The 20,772-nt window shown below is 38.9% G+C and overlaps 1 protein-coding gene across 1 annotated transcript; it reads right to left on the reverse strand.

The window, feature by feature from the left end:
- Positions 1-31: 31 nt before the first annotated feature.
- DIPK1A (divergent protein kinase domain 1A) lies at positions 32-20,514 on the reverse strand. Its single transcript, XM_072869100.1, has 5 exons — positions 20,161-20,514; positions 6,225-6,359; positions 5,833-5,940; positions 4,951-5,127; positions 32-3,604 (listed from the first exon to the last, which is right to left on the reverse strand). Exons 1-5 carry the CDS (start codon positions 20,212-20,214, stop codon positions 2,792-2,794), a joined length of 1,287 nt encoding a protein of 428 aa, XP_072725201.1. The 5' UTR covers positions 20,215-20,514; the 3' UTR covers positions 32-2,791.
- Positions 20,515-20,772: the final 258 nt, after the last annotated feature.

Genomic DNA, 20,772 nt, shown 5'->3' on the forward strand with positions numbered 1-20,772 from the left:
TTAATATTTTATAAAGATGCAGAATGTTTTTTATGGTCCAGATTGTAGCTTTAAGGGTTTTTTTCCCTCTTCAAAGTACTGTAAGAATTGAACTCCTTCACAGAGGAGGAGAGATGACAGACTTCAAAACCAAGGCTGCTGCATTAGAATTATTCCCATAAGAAGGGGAAATCAATTTGATTAATTTTTGGCATGACTAGTATCAAAGACTAGATACAAGAACTTGCTGCTTCTAACTATAAAAATATTTTAAATTTTTAAAAAGGGCTTTACATGTCCTCCACCCTTTTTCTTTCAGTATACTTAATGTTATGGGGGAATCTGTATGTTGCTTGAGAAAAAAGCAAGAGTAGTCACAGTAGGCTTTAAAGCCTCTGCCTAAAGGCAGCCTTAGGCAACACTTTCCCTACTGTGACTTAACTGTAGCTGATAGAGGAATACATGTCTAATTGAAGTATTCAAGCTTCCTCCAGTAACTGAAGTAAGCACTTCCTGCACACTCGGTTCCAAGCTCTGGCTGCTACTGAAACAGGTACTGTCTTAAGCTAAATACTTCACATTTAGTGATTACACAAGAGAATTCACTTTTAAGTTGCATATACATGCTTAGTTAGAGGCCTTGACTTGCCCCATCCCTTATTTCTCCTACATCTCAGTTTCACAGGCACTTCTTATTTGTTTCCCATTAGACTTACTGAAGTTGGTTGCACAGTTAAAACATGAGTCAAGTAGGCTACACTGAAGAATGTTTTGCTTTAAGATACTGATAGATGGTTAAGTATGGCTATTGAAAGAGAAAAGGAGGTCTGTGATACATTGTAAACAAACATGTTGGTTTTTTTCCAATGAAAGCTCCAGCTTGATGCAACAGCAATAAAAATTAAGGTTCTGTACAAAAAACTGCACTATTAAACATGTTTTGCAGTTTAAAATACCCAGCATCATTTTGGGTTCAGTAATCTTCTCTGCCCAAAACCTAGTAGCAATTAGTCAGATTTTTCCAGCAAGAACATGACCACTTGACATTTGAGTGCATTGCTGGCCACAGATAATTAAAGGACATTATCAAGTTAGAGACAGTAATTAGCATTAGCATAGTTAATTCTTAAACTAAAAAGCTGATGTTTACAAAACAGTACACTCTTAACCCAAGCTATTACATATGGTATGGAGAAATGACTTTATATTGGTCCTGTACTTCAGTTTAATCATTCAAGGAATGCATTTAATACAGGATACCTAAAGCAATTAGCAACCTTTCAAATATTTAAATAAAGCTTGTTCTTCCTACCTATGCTGAAAACAAATTAAGGGGCCAGGATTTAGAAATATATGGATGACTACCATTAAAATCATTAAGGATTGAACATACCTAAAGCATTTATAAATTAAATATTAACAGCTAAGTATTGAACACAGTATTAAGGTGTTTTATGGACATCGTTCTGCATAATTGTGAACATAGACTTAAATCTGAGAAACAATAGGGATGCAGATTAAAGGTGGTACAGCAGTCATGCCAAGTGGAGTGCCAGGATCAGATGGTGTTTATGTACTCACAACTTGAGACTTAATGACTCAGATGCTACTAGAAAAAAGAATAGTAATCTCTACAGCTCACTTATGTTCTACCACATTCCTAGCTGTTACTATCTCATAGGCTCCCATTTAAGCAGTATTTCATGATCCTGAACAATCCAGCTTCCATCCTACAGTTCAGGTCTAGCTCTGGCTTATCTACTTCCTGCAATAGTTCAAGAGGATTTAAGTACAAGTCTGTAGCTAAATTTGGAGGGACAGTAAAGAGTTAAGACTTTATGCACAACTATTGTTTCACATGTCAAACAGCAGGCTCCTACACTATGCAAGCCTCCTTTTTTAAATGTTAGGACATTTCTACTATCAGTATTTTTAAAAATTAATTAACTTAAGTTCTCATAAAATAGCTAGTCTACAAACTCCTTCTCTTCAGTATTTGCTACAGCTTGATTTCGGTTAAAGGTTTCAACTGAAGTACAATAATCTACAGTTTTTTTTAAATGGATGTTGATATTGCTGCTAGACTATATACATGATTTTAAGAAATAACATTCTAAAATTCTTGGCTCCCAACATGGTTCACTCTATAAGGACTTAAGAAGTGTTGAACTACTTAAACATTCAAGATGTAAGCATGAGGTAACAAGGTGTAAACAAAATCTGATTTAAGTCTCATATTACAACCTATCAGTTCTACAATAAAATTCTAATTTTCCACAGTTTAAAAATTATTAATGTGCAAATTCTGCCATGCCAAGGTATTAGTAAACTTCAGTGTCACAGTTCAGTTTATTCACAACAGCAGCTTGGACTCAGACAAATTATTTGCAGTAGTGGTGGTTCTTCATAAAACTACTTAGGATAAAAATCTGTAGGTATTTCCCAAGTGAGCAATGAGTTTCACAGAATTATAAGATGTTCCATCAGTTGATGTGGTGGCACAGTGAATACTTTCATCCTGTTCAAGATCTGACAAAGTGCACAGAACAGTCAAGCATGCAGGGTTTTTGTTTCCATAACACAGCACTGGAACACCAGAAGTGCTTCTGGCTTCTGCCCGGTCATTCAGTGGCATGTTCATTCTTTGAGAAGCCCTGTCATAAGGTACTGACTGAAGGGCAAGAGTTAAAGAGCCATTCATGAAATGTAAGTAAAGAAACATCTTTAGAAAATGCTGCAGATCATTTTTATCAAATGTGGTAGGGCCACCTCTAGTGGCAGGCATCAGTATTATCTTCTGCTGGTGGAGAAGCTAAGAATCATTTGTATGGGAAATTTTCTTCCACAGTAAAGTTTTTAAGTTATTGAGTATTAAAGAATGCTCCATTTCCATCTGATTTGCTGTGACTTTAAGAGCAATACACAAGTACAGTTGTTTTTCTAGTTCTTCATGGATATCAGAAGGAGCACCACGAAGTAGATAGTCTTTAAGTAGCTGACAGGCTTTTGCCAAGTTTGGCTGAATTACTTCTGTGGTACATCTCATTTTGCTTTGGTCACATAGAGTTCTACAGTCTGTACCATAAATACAGTCCAAATCTGATTCACACTGACGATCTTTAATTATTTCCTTCAAATTAATTTCTGGCACAATTTTTCTCATGTCCATCATTTTCAAATCATACTTATCATTATATCCCAAGTTTTTGGCACTTGTATCACACATAAGAAAGTTTCCATAAGGTCCATGGAAAACATCTTCTACAAATTCTAAAAGCCCTATAGCTATTTTTGCCTTTCTTGGCCATGATGGAGTAAACCATTGGTCCATGTTTCTTCTGAAGCCAGAGGGAATGAAAAGTTCTATAATCCATGGAAGGCTGATTCCATAGAGAGAGGTATATTCAACTCTTTCGGTCACATAGAGATCACCACAAAAACCCATCAGCTTGGGTGTATGTTCTTTATCCTGCAAGATCACCATTAAGAGAAACTCATCTAGCTGCAGAAGTGCCCATGCAGATTTCGCCTCTGGCAAAGAAACTCTACCATCTTTGTTTCCATCAGCAAAAGATAGGATGAGATTAACCAGTTCTGAAAGATTTCCTTGTTCACCCAATTTTGCCTAAAAGCAACAAACAAAAAAGATTAAGTATGATTTCATTAACTACCACCAATCCACCTGTCATTCTACCTCCTGTTGTTCTCCTCCTATGGATAGTATGGTAGGGTATGTTATGTTCTAGTTTTCATTGGTTATAGATGTTACAGGACTTGCTACCAGATGCCTGAAGAGCTTCCTTTTTGTTCTGTTTTCAAAGGCACCAAGTATATGATCATCTGAAAGTACTAGCGTTCTTTGCATTTCAAAATGCGAACATTAAAATCCAAACATTGTTCTTGGTCAGATCAGTCTTTAGAAAAATGTTATCAAGTAGCTTGTTAAATATTCTCTTAGAAAAAGTATGTAGAATTCAAATGTTTAGATCAGGTTTAGTTTTCAGCTGATTAAACCTTACAGGTGTAGAGAAATTACAGCAGCAACTACATTTTGTCCAACTATAAAAAGTACAAAGACACACTGGGTACAAGTCCCATACGATAAATGTACTGAAATACTTTTGTTATTTGGTATAACCACCTCCATTGTATCAATACAGAGAAAGAGGCTGTTGCTGGAATCAGAACTGTTGCATTTTCAACTACCACCAATGCACACAGAAAGTCACATAAACTTTTCCCAAATTCTCCTAAAAACTACTCTAAAACACCTGCTACTCATGCATTCTTAGAGACAAAGCTACTGTAATGCATGACAACTGTCATCAGCTTTACATAATTATTTTTATTTGTGTGCATGCGTACACATATGCTCACTCAGCTAGAACAGCATTATTTCCATCACTGGAGACACAGGAGCTATGACAATAGCAAGAGAATTTGAAGAAAGAAAACCCAAAATCAGTATTGACACAGCATCAAAGTTATGACTCTATATTATGAAAATTCTGGGGTAGCATTAAAGCAATAGAAATAAGTACCACATTAATATAACACAGAAGGAACTGGGAGAAGTATGGCTGGTCATTCCGGTTAGAGAGATTCCTGCTGCTCAGTTAACATAGTAACTCTTCCCAAGCATGAACAATTTTTCAAATTGTGCTTCAGTCTTTGTACCAGGTTACAATAACCCCAAAAGCAGCAAAAAATATGTTTACCATATTTTCTATACAAATAGAAGTGAAAGCTGTAGACATACAAGACACATACCAGCTTCCACCTGTTAAAAAGTAAGGAAAAAACCTGATAATTAGTTACTTCAAACTTTGAGATAAGCACCTCTGGGAAAAACTATTTTTGTGATTCTTTTTCTAACATGCACTTTAACAAGGTTTGCGTAATAGGGCGTTCTCTCCAGCTGCAGGAAAATAAGTCTTTCTGTCAAAATCAAATAAATAAGCATATACTTACTTTAAAAAGACCATATACCATTTCTTTGAATTTCTCAACAGTGGTTCCTCTTGTTGGTTTATCAAATAGGACTATTTCCTTCCTTGGTTCTGGGTCAGTACCAAAATCAAGTTGAGCAGCTTCTTCCATCTGGCATTTTATAACACCTTGCAGATTTCCCCAGATTCCTAAATACATCTATGCAGGAAAAGAGGGAAAACAGTAAAAAACACTGTAGAATTCCATAATCTAAAGACCACCTGCTCTCCAACCACTGCTTCAAGAGTCAAGTAGTAACACAGATTAGAAAACCGAGTCCTGCGTACAAACAATGCATAGAGCACATTCAAACAATGACAACTTCAAATACAATACATTACTGCAGGTACTTAGGAGACACTACACTGTCAAAATACAAAGACAGCTTGCTGAACAGTGTATTGGCATTACTACCATCTTTGCATAGGTTGTTAAGAGGCTGCTGCTTCTATTTGCGAAGCAGGATAGCAGAGAAGCAGTATACTGTACAAAAGTATAGGTATTCTGTCAAAATGTGGAAGGATCTGGTATATTATACATATGTTTATAAAATACATGTATTATAAAATAATAATATACCCATCTACATATAGGAATAATATATATTATATACAGGTATGTTATATATAAGTGCATGTTGTATATAATATATTATTAATAATATATATTGTACCTAGATATTCTCCCTGTATAGGTATATTATATACATATATATAAACATGCTCTGCATGTCACAGCTAATACAGTTGGAAATAATCTGTATCAAACAGATACAGCTTGCAGACACTAAGGTCTACTTGATGTTCTAGAGAATGACTTTTCAGTGGGAAATAATAAAACTAGGTTGGATGAGTAAAGCCTTACCTGGTTATTGGGCTTTGTCGACAAACATTTTCCAAAATACAATGTTTCTTTAGCACAAAGACTGCTACATGCTGACCCATCAATAACTCCAGTTTTGTATTTATCACACTGAAACAAACAGGGGAAAAAATATTTAACAAATTGCCCAAGAAAGGAGGCAACTGTATCTCTCCCAACACTTTACTCTTGAAAGAAAAATCTAATAAAACAATTTTAATAACCCTATACCAAAACAATGTTGAGACACAACTGGTTATCTGTAATTGAAGATGTAATCTTACTTCAACATGATGGAATAGCAGAATTCGATTAATTTACATGTGGCACTGACTGAATTGGCTGTGGAATTAGTCAGGACAAACACTTATGAAAGCTATGCTACATATACTTACTATTATTTTCCTACAGTCATGTCCTCTGCATAGTTCTGTGTAGGTGGAGTACTGAACATACGTAACCCAGCTGCCAATAAATACTACTAACCAAGAGATGAAGAGATACTTCATCCGCATATATGAGAAACGTACCTAGAGGACACAAAGAGAAAATATTCTTTGCAATTCATTCAGCAGCAGTCAGAATTACAGAAACAAACACGATTTACTATTTCACCTTTAAGAATTTGACTTCCACAGTGATAAAATAAGCAGACTGCATTACATGGAACATTTGGTTCCTTCAGCGAGCAAAACTGAGAGGGGAGGTCAGTTTGACTTATGTAGGTGGAAGGAAAATTAAGATATAAATAAATAAAATAAAATGTGAAATCCTCATAGGGCAAGCCAGCCTGCAGGAACCAATTTGATCAAAATCATAAACTGTTAGAGCTCAATTACTTGCATTTTTCTCTAAGACCAGTTATTTATGTTCCACTCCTGGTAAACCAAATAAAACAGACCATGAATCTGGTCAAAAAATAATCTGTGTTAATGTATAAATATGCAAGACAGATATAGAATGAGCAGGGTGGGTATCAGGGACAGGTTCTATGTGCTGAAGTCTCCCACTCCTTCCTTGAAATGACACCATTTAACTATGCAAGTAAAATTCCCTCTGTACTAGCCTCACCTTTCATGGTCTTTCCCATAACTATATGCAAGACTTTCCTGTTGTTTCTGTGGCCTCACATTTACATTTTTCACTAGGGACAGAGGAAAAAAGTATTTATAAATTAAGAATTGAGGGAGAGCTAAGTGCCTTGTAAGGGAGGAGGCACGTTTTGATCTTTTTTTTTTTTTTCTCCTCTGAGTCTGGTGTGCCAACAGTTTGATTTTCATACTCACATCACGATTAGAAAAGAATCAGAAAGTCAGTATCAGCTTTAGCAACAGGATATAAGGAAAGTGCATGAGAGCAGCTGTATTGGGTCAGTATGAGATCCATTTCTACTAGTATCCTGATCTTCAGTAATAGCTATAAATAAATGCCATCGAAGAGTGAGAATACGTAATATATATCCCAAATGTGCTCCCACTTTCCTCTAGAAGAACTGGCTAAGCCAGATGTGATTTTCTATATTTAGTAAATCTCAAGCCATTTATCTTTCATGAACTTACCCAGACTCCTTAAAATCCACATAAGCTTTTAGCATCCACAACACCCTTTAGCAATTCATTCCACAGGTCTACTATCCACTGTACCAGGGTCAGGGACTGGACTCTATTTTGCTTAAATCTGGTTCACAGTAGCTTTGTTTGAGATCCCCTAGTTCATGTATTGGAAGAGATGAGTTATCGATTTCTATCCAATCTCTCCATGTCATGATTTTGTGAGCCTCCATCACATGCCCCCCTGCCATGTCATCTCTTTTCCAGATTGACAGGTCCTAGCTTATCTGTTCCTCATAGAGAAACCATTCCATATGTTTGGAAAAGGTTCCAAGAAAGGTAGTAATGATGAGAAGTTTTGCCGTCACATACGTACATACCAAGTTAACCCATCTCGCACATACTAATTTCAGATGGCTCCATCTGCATGGGAGAAAAAGCACTGAAATAATTCCAAATTACTACAATTTGATAGTAATTATCTTAAATCACAGTAAATTGAATACATGGCTTCAGCTTTTAAATATTTTATATTTTAGAAAAAAATAATGTTACTAAAGAAAATAATCTTCCACAAATATAGGAAGATCTTCAAAGATGCATTTCTCTTTCTAAATAAGTTATTTATTTATTTTTAAGGGAAATAAGATCAAAGAAGCAGTTCTAATCAGTTGAATAGGAGCTTGGTTTCACACCTATCGCAAGAACTGACTTTTTCAGACCTTAACAAAAGAAGTATAATCCCTAGGTATAGGAGTCCTACTCTCAACCTAGGGTGGTTCTGACTTTTCCACTGTAACTCATCTCATGATTCCGGGTACACTTTCATACAGGCACTCACTCCATCTGAAGACTAAAGAGGAAGTGTATCTTGACCCCATATAGTTCTGTAAGGAACATCAAGTCTCAAAGAGAAGCAGGAATGCAAGAAACAACACAGAAAAACTGCTAGGAAAGGTGATGGCATATGGCTCAGCCCTTAATTTTATATCCTATTTTCATTCCATTTTATAGCATAACGATTTTAAAAAATGAACGGGTAATTGTGAATCAAGGTGAAGGTGCACGCAAGGTGTTTTAACACTTTCAAATGTAGAAAAGCAGTCCCAAATTCCATGTGACTCATTCTACGAGAAAGACTGAGAGCCTTTTGGCTATATTTTGAGAGAAGTGGGTAGACACCCCTTATGCTCAAACGACCCTAAGATACAATGCTGCCAAAGTCAAAGGCCTCAGTCCAAGGAAATCTTAATCCCTGCCACCTCACCCACCCCTGCCCCCAACAAAACCACCAAAAGCCCAATTTGAATAATGCAAGAAGTTAACCTAACAAGTTACACAGAAAAGCAGGAGCATGCTGGTATGGTCTTTAAACAGTTCTAGCATAAGTATTTCTCATGATTCTTTATGTCCCTTCAAAACACGTAGTACCATGAAATTCCACATCAAAATAGTGTTCCTGGTTCCAAGTTGCTAATAAATATTTATCCACAATCTCTGCAAGAATGTAAATTTAGATACAAAATGGGTGAACACTTCTCCTGAGGACAAGCAGAAATAGATCAACCCACCCAAGGCCTCACAGGTAATGACTCATACCTAAATCTAGACCTCAAAAGTCACAGTCCACTGCTCTAACCACAATTTCATATTTCTCTCCTTCTAGAGTAGAACAAAAAAAGTTTTAATGCTGTCTTTATGTGATCTACTGAAGCTTGTTCAAATCTGCACATTCTTCACCTTTCTCAGCACAAGAATTCAAAGCTTCAGTAAAAAATTAGGAGCATCACTGAAGTTTATTTGGGAACAACCTTTAAATTCAGACACCTTATTGAAGTAAGTGAGAGTTGTAACATGCTTGTATACAAGTCTAATACAAGAGGCCTGACTTAAAAGTGGATGTTTTCTTTCCATAGGATCATATACACACACTTGTCCACTTTATAATCTCAAAATTTCTTTCCTTGGTTCAAGACCAGTTCCTCTGCCTTTGAGTAAATATTGTAGTTACAGCCCAGCATCTGGAGATTTAAAGATTTAAATCACTTCTTTAAATCTCCAGGTGAAATTTAGTATCTTCTTCAATATACTAAGCTATAATTTTCTGTATTTCAGCTGAAATATCACAACATGATCTGGTCATACAGCCACAGGAACTTCACTGATAAGTAGTTATAGTAAAAAACTCATTAGTGTCGTATTCTAAATTTTTCTGCTTTTGAATATTGGAACCAGAACAGAACAATCACATCTTTGGACTTGCTTAGACTACAATTTCACTATACAAATTGTTCAGTACAGTACAAATTGCTTTGCCCCTGCTTTTTCGCATCTCTATCCTGAAGCCCATATTTGTCAAAATTACACCCAAAGAACTGTTTGTGAGTCTATACCACAGATGAAATCAGGTAGTTGACCTGATTCACAGTACAAGACTGCAAATAATTGTGGCAGCACAACTCCAGGATAGTACACCTTGGCAAAACCAGTAGAAATATTCTGAAGTAATTTTACTAACAACATTTTAAACCTATTTGCCTTATTTTTAAGTTTTGTTCCTCCACTGCCAGTGCTGCAAGTGAAGCCAGTTTAAAGAAGACCATGTACTACAAGCACTTTTTTTTTTCAACCATTCATATTTTAGATTGTTGAAGAGAGCAAAATGAATATTCCTTTCTGTAACATACATAGCATATTCAGGTACCAAAAAGTCACTTAAAAAACAAATCATTGTACCCACTCACAGTAAACCATGTTTATAGAATCCTTCGTCTTCTCTAAACATCCATGAAAAAGACTAAATATTAATATTTATCATTAAATAATGTAAAGGTTTTGTTTATGCTGTCTAAGAAGTACTATCCAAATTTTGAAAGGCTGATCGTGGCAGTGTAGATGTCTAATAGTTTAGATGTAAATAAGTCAGCTTTTCTTCTCTTTAACTGGAAGGACTACAATAATTTATGAATACTTAGAAAAATATGACAGACAACCAGCATGCATTACACCCTGTCCTCTTGGAAGAGATAATCCAAGAAAGGTCAGTTCCAAAACACGCAAAGGTGACTCCAATCCATGCAGCTGCGGTCCTGCCATGTGCCTCAGCTGTGCATCCCTATTCCTTCACTCCTTCACACACACTCCCTTGACTTGATCTTAAAACTACCTAGTTAAAAGAGGAGATAGATACAGCTAACTGCTTTTATTCTGGTGATAAATCTTGACCAGATAGTTCCTTCAGCCAGTTCTTCTTTTATGATATTTTATTGGGAATGTTGTAAGACAGGAATAATTTCTGCTATTTTCCTCAGAGCCACAAAGACCTTAGTTGGAGTAACATGTAATTTCCTCTAAAGCATGGTGTCCACAACATGGATACAAACTGGATGGAGTACAAAAGGAGACCAACAATAATGCTGTGTGGTTTACAGTACATTTAGAACCATCTTAGAAAAATGTATGAGGAAGCTGGGGGTAGGGAGGACAGAATGGCCAAGAAAACAAAACTGACAGCAAGGGTCTGGGGAGCATAAAAAAAAAAAGAAATACCATACATCAGCCTTTCCCATTGAAAGAACACTACTAAAATGACAGAATTTCAAGACTTTTAGTGCAATTTCATAGCTTAAAAAAAAAAAGGACAAAATACCACACCTACATGCTTACACCATGAAGAATCACAAACTTTATTGAAGAACCACACTACTTGAACAGACTGATGAAAAGCAGTAGAAGTCATCCTACATGTGAACCAGCAATAAGTTAGAACTGATACTTCACCAGCAGATTCAGAAATACTTCCCCCGCACCCCACCCCCTACAGAAGAGAACTGAAATCTTAGTTCAAGCTCAGGTGGACTCAGCCTCATCTATTCTTTCTTCCAGATCATTTTCTGTATTTAGTCATTTACCATTTTCACTTACTAGTTTTTTCTTTCCAGTACCCATCTCAAGCTGTTTGCTTAGCCAGTCTTAGTGTCCCCCTCTTGAACCATACCTTTTCTGCTATTTTTTTTCTTTCAGTTATTTCCAGTCTATTTCCATCTGATTTTGCAACACTGGCATCAGTTCCAGTCTTCCTCCACTGTCCACCTTCCATTCTCAAGTAAGTTTCCAACACTACTCAGTGCCTCGTCCACTTCTTCAGTTTATCCAGCACAACTTTCCTACTTAAGAATCCTTGTCCTGAACTACTGCCCATGTACAAAATGTGCTTATCATCCACAAGCATCCTTCTTTCACAGTTCTGGGAAGCCAGCAGAGGTGGTATGGCAAAGCTCTAGGAGAGTGTCTCTCTCCCTGTTCTGACTTCCAGAACCAAAGGAAAGCTGTAAGCAGGGCAGATGGATTCTTTGCATAGTTTAGTTCTTACACCCACACTACACAAAATAAACCAAACCCCCCCCAAAGAGGTCTACCCTTCCCCATCAGACCTGTCCCAGGAAGCTCACATTACCAGCCCTGAGGCAGCCCTCCAGCAGAGGTCTCTTGCAACACAGTTTTGAACTAAGAGGTGAACCAAACCAGTAGATCAAATACATTTAAGGCACAGGATTGAGGGATCACCTGATCTGGATCAGTTGTGAGCATACAAACAGATTTTTCTCAGTCCGTCTAGAGAAACACAATGTCCTTTTTCTTTGCTACCTTCATACTTTCTGCTGGTTGAAGGACAGATGATACGTAGTAGTTTTAGCAGTTACAGATAAGAACTACTATAGTATAGTCATGCAGGTTCAATGTCTTCTGTAATAATTCACTTATTTTTATTTGTTCTTATACCACCTAAAGCCTCATGGTTTCATAACCTAGAGTTTAATTTTTTTTGTGGGTTTCAACATAGTAATAATACCAAGGAGTGCTCTGTAGTACAGTTCCTGAAATTATTTAACTAGGTGAGTCATTCATCTATTTTTACTTTGGCCTAACGTTTCTGTAACTAGATACAGCACCAAACAGAAAGAATGACCTTCTTTGCCTTTGCAAGCACAATGAGATACAGCAGCATCTGAAGAGAGGTACAAAAGCTATCTGTAATTAAAGCATGGTATTTTGATAAAATCAGATCATATTCAGTTATTGATAACTATGCAATGAAGGCATGTTCATTGGTTTTTCGTACTCAACTTTTTGTCGGGATTGACTTCTAGTCAACTAAGCAAACAGCTGCCCAGTATTCCCACTTCCACTCCCTTGCCCAAATCCTCTGTCAAAGGCTACCACCACACAGCAGAGTCTGTAGAAACAAACACACTTATGTCTCACACTCTGAGAATCATCCTCTTCATGAAAAAGCATTTTCACTGGAAGCTTCCAGTAGTCAAACAAATAACGAGCTGGAGTTGCTAAGGTATGGGCGCATGCTCACTCTGCCACTCTAGCTGTAGGTATAGTAAACTAATGGAGCATGGAGTCAGAGGAGCATCTTGGGCTACCCCAGCAACACTCCACAGAGCTCAGCTGACTGACTGAGCCCCTTACTGACTAAGTACAATTAAGATGTGCCAGGCTGAAATGAGAATGGCTGCATTTGCAAAGGCTGACTCAAATCATCCTTAACTTCTTGCATACACACTGTCACAGAGCTAACTTAAGAAATTTTATTTTCCATCTAAATATACACCACCAGTGTAGTGTTGTGAACCTAATCTCAGACAAAGCTTCATCATGTATTTCATAAAATAAATTAATAAATCCCAAACACAATCATCACACACACAGAGAACTCCAGCAACAAAACTCCTGAGCATCCAATCTGAAAAGGATTTATGTTTTTAAACAACTTTTGTTCTACCTAAATTTGCTGCCAGCAAAAAAAATAGGAACTTGTGTGGCGTTTCAGGTAAGTCCTCTTCCTTCCTACCCAACTTCCCACACTCTTTACTCAGCCTAGAGCTGCTGAGATACACTATATAGAGCAAGAAAGAATGGTAGTCTCCTATTCTCCATCCAGCACTTGGCCTACAGCAGCTGGAAAAGCTGACAGATGACATTCCTACACATAAAACCCTTCTCCAGAAGTGTGGGGGGTTTTTGTTTTTTAGTTTCTTTGGGTTTTTTTTAAGTAAACAGCACTATAGTACAATCATAATTTAAGAATTCAGTACTGAAGCTGGGTGCTTTCTCTATAATCTCATGTACTTTAATTTTCAAGTGTCTTTCATTTATGAAGTTTAATTACGCTTCTTCAAATTAACTTTTTTTAATCCTACCAGAAGTCATCTCATATCTTGACATACCCTCTGCACATTCTTGAAGGAAACACTTTCCCTGTAAGTCCCATTCTTCAGATAAGTCTACATACTACTTTCAGAAAGTAAATAAAAGCACCAGTTAAAAATAAGCTAAAAATGTTTCCAATCCAAGTGGCATAATTTAATTCATTTAAAACATTTAAGTTCACAGCTTTCTCCTTTTAGCCACAGAAGTGCAAGCTGCAACACAAGGGCAGGACTGACTATGCAAGTCTCGGGGGGGGCTGTCAAGTTAACACAAAGTGTATTCAATTATAGCATTTCCTACTTTTTTCCTCTTCAAGACTGCTATCTATAAACTGCATCCAGAATATCTATTCTTGCAATATAATAGAACCTAACTTACATCTCAACAATGCTAAAATTCTGTGCCAAAGAAACACATGCATGAACATCAATACTTACAGTCATGCTGATAAAGTTTCAATGTTAGATTTACTCAGCTTCTTTGGGGAAAGTAAGGGGACCTAATCATATAGTCCAAGTCCCAGTTTACCCCATATTGCATTCTACAAAGCATTCCAAGTTATTTCCTTTCAGTTCTATTAACCAAGTTAGGAGACAAGGAACATAAGAGGAAATATTTTTTTCCTATAAAATGGGTATTGCCCCCAAAACAAAGTAATCAAATCAAGGCAGAAGCTATAGCAAGATGCCTCCTTTCTTCTGATAAGCACCAGACCTTCTGGCAACTTTAAGTGCTTTCTCTTAAATACAATTTTTAGTTTTATTTCTCCAAAGAGAATTATGATTTGCCAGGAACTATCACAATACATTCCACATTTTGATACCCAACACCACGCATAAAAACGATTCATGACAAAAATTGCATCAGTACAGAGTTTCTGGGTATGTTTACTTCAACATACCAACATGTCTTCCAGGGCTTTCTAGCTCACAGAAGCCAAATCTGGATCTCTAACTCCATCACACACACTTTCAGAGACTCAAAGTAACACGAGAACTTATTTTATTATGTGAAATTTTACCCACAAACATAAAGGGATACCAAGCATAATGGCAGGCAGTTTTCAGCAATTCAAGCAACATCTGTGTGAGACAGAAGCTCATAAAACTTAAAAAAAGAAAACAAAAAACATGGGTTGCAGATTATTATGAACAAGCAACCACAAGAAGGACACAAATGTCATTTACAGATACTAAATGAAAATATATGAAGGATTATTATTCTACAGCTGCAGTCAGTCTGGAAAATAAGTCTGCAGAGAACAGGATGCTTGGGGGCAGAGTTTGAATAGGAAAGATAAAAAAAGTATTTGCTTTTTTTCAAATTGATTTTTGTTTTTAGAAGTTAACCTTTCATAACTATTTAATTACCCAGTCCTTAATAAAATATTACAGAACACCTACAGGGAGAACTAAAAATTATTTTATCACATCCTCATTTCTACAGACGATTCTGACAATGGTCTTCCTAAAGCCTGTCACAAGACTCTTCTCTACAAAAAGTCTTCTATTAATAGGATTACTGAAAATTCTAATAAATTAACTTTCTTCAGTATTTCCCCACACATACATAATAAGAGGAAGCTCCTATGAACCAGGAATTATAGCAAGTAAGTGCTAATGATTATCTTTCATCTATTTGAAAGATAAGATACAGTGATTTCCTTTAGAGACAGGGTTGTTTTGGTTGTTTGTTTGTTTGTTTTTTTAACTATTTCTAATAACCTTAATATTGTAGAACATAAATACTATAGCGCACAAAACTACTGGTAAAATCTGAGTAAGATCAATAGAAATAAATCTGTCAATTCCAGGCAAAGCTGTTTCATGGGTAAAAACTACTTGGGAACCAAAGCTTCTGGGACAACAAATCCTCTTCATTCCTCAAAGTTTCTTGCTGACTCCTTCCGTGCACCTTTATAATACTAAACTTTAAACCAAAGTGCTCTTTAATGCAATTTTGTATTAAACGCATACCATTTAGTACAATCTCAGAGACCAGCAGTGGTCTGCAGGCCTCAGGACCACTGCAGAGTATTGACCATATTCATAGTACAGGAGAGAATACTGTATATATGGATTTATCCAAACTTGTCCTCCTTCTCAGGCAGAAAAAGAATGTGTTTGAGACCGAAAATCCTCCTCAAATGCCATCTGACTACATCATATACTTGGCAGGAAGTTCCAGAGAAGCTAGATTTATTTTGGGCTCAGCACCGTGCCAATGCAGTCACATAGCTTTTGACTTGCAAGAGACTTACGTCCTGCCAGTTCAGAGCATGGACAAGAGCATACATCTGCTTACAGAAGACCACCAGGTTCTACCCTCTTTCATTCAAAGGGAATTACTTTTCTAATGAGGACTTCCTTATCACATTCAGCAAAAGGCCCAATCATTATGTGGTTTCTACCCATACATTTCCCCTACCAAATTTCCATTTCCTCCCCAGAATCAGTCTGTGGGTGTAGACACACTTAGTCCACTTCATCTCGCAAGTGGCAGAACTGATGTGCTCATGCGGTACTAATGCAGCAGGGACACGGATTTACTGAGCCTGGTTAGGTCACACATGCACTAATGCACCCTGAATACAGCGGACTTACTGCATATGCTATGCAGATAATTTGAACAAACTTCTGAGCAAGAAGTCCCAGACAGAAATTAGGGAGCAATACATATAGACAGACTTCATTTGGAATCATGACAAACTGCTAGGAACCATGTTTAATAACAACATATTCAGGGTGACAGAAGAACTGAGAGTTGCAAAATTATCAAAAAAGGAAGAAAGTGTTCAAAACCAGGAAAGACAATTTCTCTTTTCTGCTCTACTCTTCCACCAAGACTTTTAAATATGAGCCAGGGAATGCAAGAATGAAGGAAAGCACTTGTAATGCTTAAAAGGATATTACAGAGTCAACTTCTTCCATCACTTGTATATTCTACTAAGTCATGTGAATTGAATAATAATTAGACATTCATCCCCTGGAACAGAACTGGAAAACCATGTCTGGCAAAACTCAAGCCTGGCTGCACTCCAAAGCATATGGAGAGTAGCAGATCAAAATGCAACATAACTTGCTAGGTTTTTTGTAAGTATACTTTTTATTTAAAACATTTTTATGGTTAAAGGGTATGAAAGTGTTTCTTTGTTTAATAGTACAGAGAGCTTAGTTCTGCAAAATATTCCACATAACCATAGTGCACTCATCTTCTCCAGATCAGAGTTGCTCACTCCATTTGTTTTGCCTATTAGCAATAGGAAAGAACTGATAAAAAAATTGTAGGCTGATCATGTTGGAAATCCTGGTTTGTTCTGTGTTCAGGTTGGTTTATGGATCATAAGATGCATTTCGGGCAGGCTGACATGATGTCTGAGACTATTAGCCCATGCTGTCTTGGATGCCATGTACTGGACACATTCACATTTTTAAGAGCAGACAGTGCATGCTTGAGATAATGCTAGTGTCTTGAACTATTTGTATCCCAAGTAATCAAACTGAGTAAACAGAGTTGGAGGTATCTTTTGAAATAAAATAATGACCATGATGGAAAATAGGATGTTTCCCCTTAAAAGGTTAAGCAAAGAAAAAAAAAAGATAAAAATCTTAGAGGAAAAAGATTATATAGGAAATTTCTGTTATGTAGGGCTTTAAAACTTATTTATTCTTTCGCCCTTCAAAGACAGTCTCTTGTACATCACTGAAGTCCATGGGACATCTCTAAAGATTCTATAAACTTGGTCCAGACTCTCTACAGGCCAGGAAGCTTCCAAGCATGCAGGTGTTCTTTACATGATTATTGTAATACGCAACCCTGCTGGCTTGCCCTCAGCCTCATGATACAATTGCTAACTACAGCTATCAGAAAGAACCTCAGGACAATGTCTCCCAAATATGGGACACTAATCTCTCTTTGTTAAATGTAAATCAAATCCCTACAGTGTTAATCACCCAACTGTAAAATCCTATAAATACAATTATATTTTTGTTTTGGTGGTATTTCATAGCGTTTAAAAGTTTATCATGTTTGAGGGTTTTTTTGTTGTTTTATTTGTTTTACTACTGTTACATGATTTGCAGTCTAAGTAATGAGAAAATGTATTTCATAGTTACTGTTTTGTGACGAAACTTTAACATTGTCTCTGTGGGTCCCTAACCACTAGGTTTTGGGCTGAGGTAAGATATCTAAGAGTTCGCCCTGCTCCTTTTATATGAGCTGATACTTGGCAGCACATCCTTCTTAGCCAGAAAGATCATCATCTGATTACCTATGGATCTAGCATTCTGCATAAAAAGCTAAAGAACATGTAAAATAATAATAATAATAATAGAACATTTGCCACAGAGTATCAGTTGCAAACCAACTCATAGCATCCTGCTCCTTTTACAGCAGGAAAGCTAGAGTAGGTATTAAGTTCTGTCTCACAGAATCTGATGTTCTATCAACTCACTTCACAACACAGTTTTCAAAAAGTCTGGAACACCAGCCAACAAAATTTGGAAGTCACTCACCAATACCTTCCATTGTACAACCATCTTCCCTGGTGTGCTACTTGAAATACTGCGTAGCAATACTACACAAATCTTTCCATCTTGCTCATAGCTACATCTCAGCGAGTTCAAGTCTAGCATTTGCATTTACTTAGAAAGCATTGGCTTATTTGGAGACAAATCTCAATAAAGCACTCAGCAATTAGTATAGTTAAACTGTGACTACATTTGTCATGTACCAAGAGTAACATGCAGTGACAAGAAAAGCCAATATATTGATAGCTTTCCGCCATTCTATGGATGCATCACATATCAACATACATTCACTAACACAGAAAAATATGTTAATGTTCACAAAGCCTAAAACAAATCTGTAGAATATTCAAATGCAGCTTCCAGTATAAGAAAGCATAGTCAGAAATATTTTTTAATCTGCTATAGAAACTAATATTTAATTTATTCGGCTTTTCTAATAAATGATCTTACTGTCTTCCTGTTTCTCAGCAGATGTTAAAATAACATCTTTTGCTTGAAAGGCCTTAAATAAATGTTGAGAAGAAGAACAGAGAAAAATGTTATCAGACATGACCATATAACGATCAGAGAGAAACTTATCATCAAGGCAAAGGAGGCAAACAATTTGGAGAATCCTAATTTGAAAGGTAGCATATAGATTATGAATTAATTTTTATTTGTATTGGAGGCTTTCTCCTATGGGAATCCAAATGCTGTACAAGTGTCTACTTCGGTAAATAGATCGAGAGCAATCTTTTCTGGTCTAAAAATCCAGTGATACTGACCCAGATTTGCAGACATATACCATAAAACAAATACTAAAGAGGGTAAGATTATACCCACATCTGTACACTTCTCCTTAGATGTTACATCCCATTTCATGTACCTCCAAAAAAAGAATAAGATTTCAAAAGTTCCAGATGAGGAGGAATTAAAACATTTGAGCCTTTAAAATGCATCAGGATGAAGTTTGCATTTTTTAATCCAATGATCACAAAGCATTTAATAAAATATCAACACATGATGAACATATAAGTAGCATGTATAAGAAAAGGGAATATATTTATCCCCTCCAACTCAACAAATGCTCATTTTAGTTACAATTTAATTAAAATGTAATGCAACAGATGAGAAGGAACCCCAAAGAATAACCCTTAGCGTACCACAAGGTCATAACTGACTAACATTTCACAGCAGAACTTCCTGCTACAAGACAGCCACAGCCCTTTCAACCAAAACATCCTTACACAGATAGCTTCAGTAATACAAATGTGTACCTGTATATGTAAATACAAAGGTGTGTCTATGAATGCACACAGAAATGCATGGAGCAACTAACTACTGGACAGCAAAAGAAAAGTGCTCGACATTACTTCTTTTAGGACACGTGAAAAAAGGAGTCTGCTCATGCAAGCTCTAGTCCATCCTCTGATAGGATGGATGTCCGCAACACCGGCGATAGGTGTAAAGGAGGGACATGTGGAGAAAAGCATGAGGGTTCCTCCGGGCCCTGGCAATGCCGCGGGTGTAGCTGACCAACTGAAAGTGCCTTGTGAGCCCGAGGGGGCCGAGGGAGCCGGCGGCCAGGCTGCCGCGTAACAGGTCCTGCCGGCGAGCAGCGCGGGCCGCTCGGGGAGGGCGCTCCGTGGAGCTCGCTACACCCCGTAGGCGGCGAGAGAGGCCCGATCCGACTGGCGGGAGGAGCGGCAACAGGCACCGCGGCCCCCGAGGCCGCCCGGCACCTGCTCCCGTGCGCCAAGACCCGCCGCCAAGGGGCCCGCCCGCCGCGGCTAGCGCCTCAGCCCCGGCGCCGCGACCTCCCGTCGGCCGAGCCGCCGAGCAGCAGCGCGGCGCAGCCGAACCTCGCCCGCCGCCAGCGGGAGGGAACGACGGCCGCACCCGCGCCGGGCCGGGAAAAGCGGCGAGCCCTGCGGGGGGCGCCCGCTCCTGAGGTAACTTTGCGGAGGGGGAGAGCGGGGAGGGAAGGGTGCTGGCACCGGCCTGCCCGGCCGGACCCGCCCGCCGCGGGGGACGGCCCGCTGCCGGCCTACCTGCGCGTAGTGGGGTTTCTTGAGCCAGGCCCCCGGGAAGAGCCGCCTCGCCATGGCAATCACACATCCCCGCAGCGGGCGGCGATCGGAGGCGGAGCGGTGAGGAGCGCTTCCCCGCCTGCCGCTGCAGCCGCGCCGCCGGCTCGGCAAGGCACACGCGCCGCCGCGGTGGTGGTGGTGGTGGTGGTGGTGAGGGAAGAGGGAGCGAGCGCGGCGGCCGCCCTCCCTCAGGCACCGGCGGCGGCCGAGCGACAGCAGCTGTCAGCGGGCAAAAAGGGCGGGCAGCTGCCGCCTCTGCCGACGCAGAAACCCGCCCGCGCCGCCACCCGCTGCTTAAAGGGGAGGATGGCAGCAGCTGTGTGGGAGCGAGGCAGGGCTGCGGGGGGAGGGGGCGGGGCCTCTCCTCTCCTCGCCCCGCCCCCTCCCCCGCAGCCGCGTCGATCCGGTGGGGCTGGGGCTGCCCCTGTCCCTGTCCCTGTACCCGTCCCCGTCCCTGTCCCCGTCCCCGCTCCCGGGCCGTGAGGGGCAGGAATGGGGCTCGTCCAGCCGAGAGCCACCCGCGAGTTCCCCTCGGCGCTCATGTCTGGCAGAAAGCGCTCGGGCCCTGTCTGG

The sequence above is a fragment of the Ciconia boyciana genome, chromosome 7, assembly GCF_034638445.1.
Source record: "Ciconia boyciana chromosome 7, ASM3463844v1, whole genome shotgun sequence".
NCBI classification, from domain to species: domain Eukaryota; kingdom Metazoa; phylum Chordata; class Aves; order Ciconiiformes; family Ciconiidae; genus Ciconia; species Ciconia boyciana.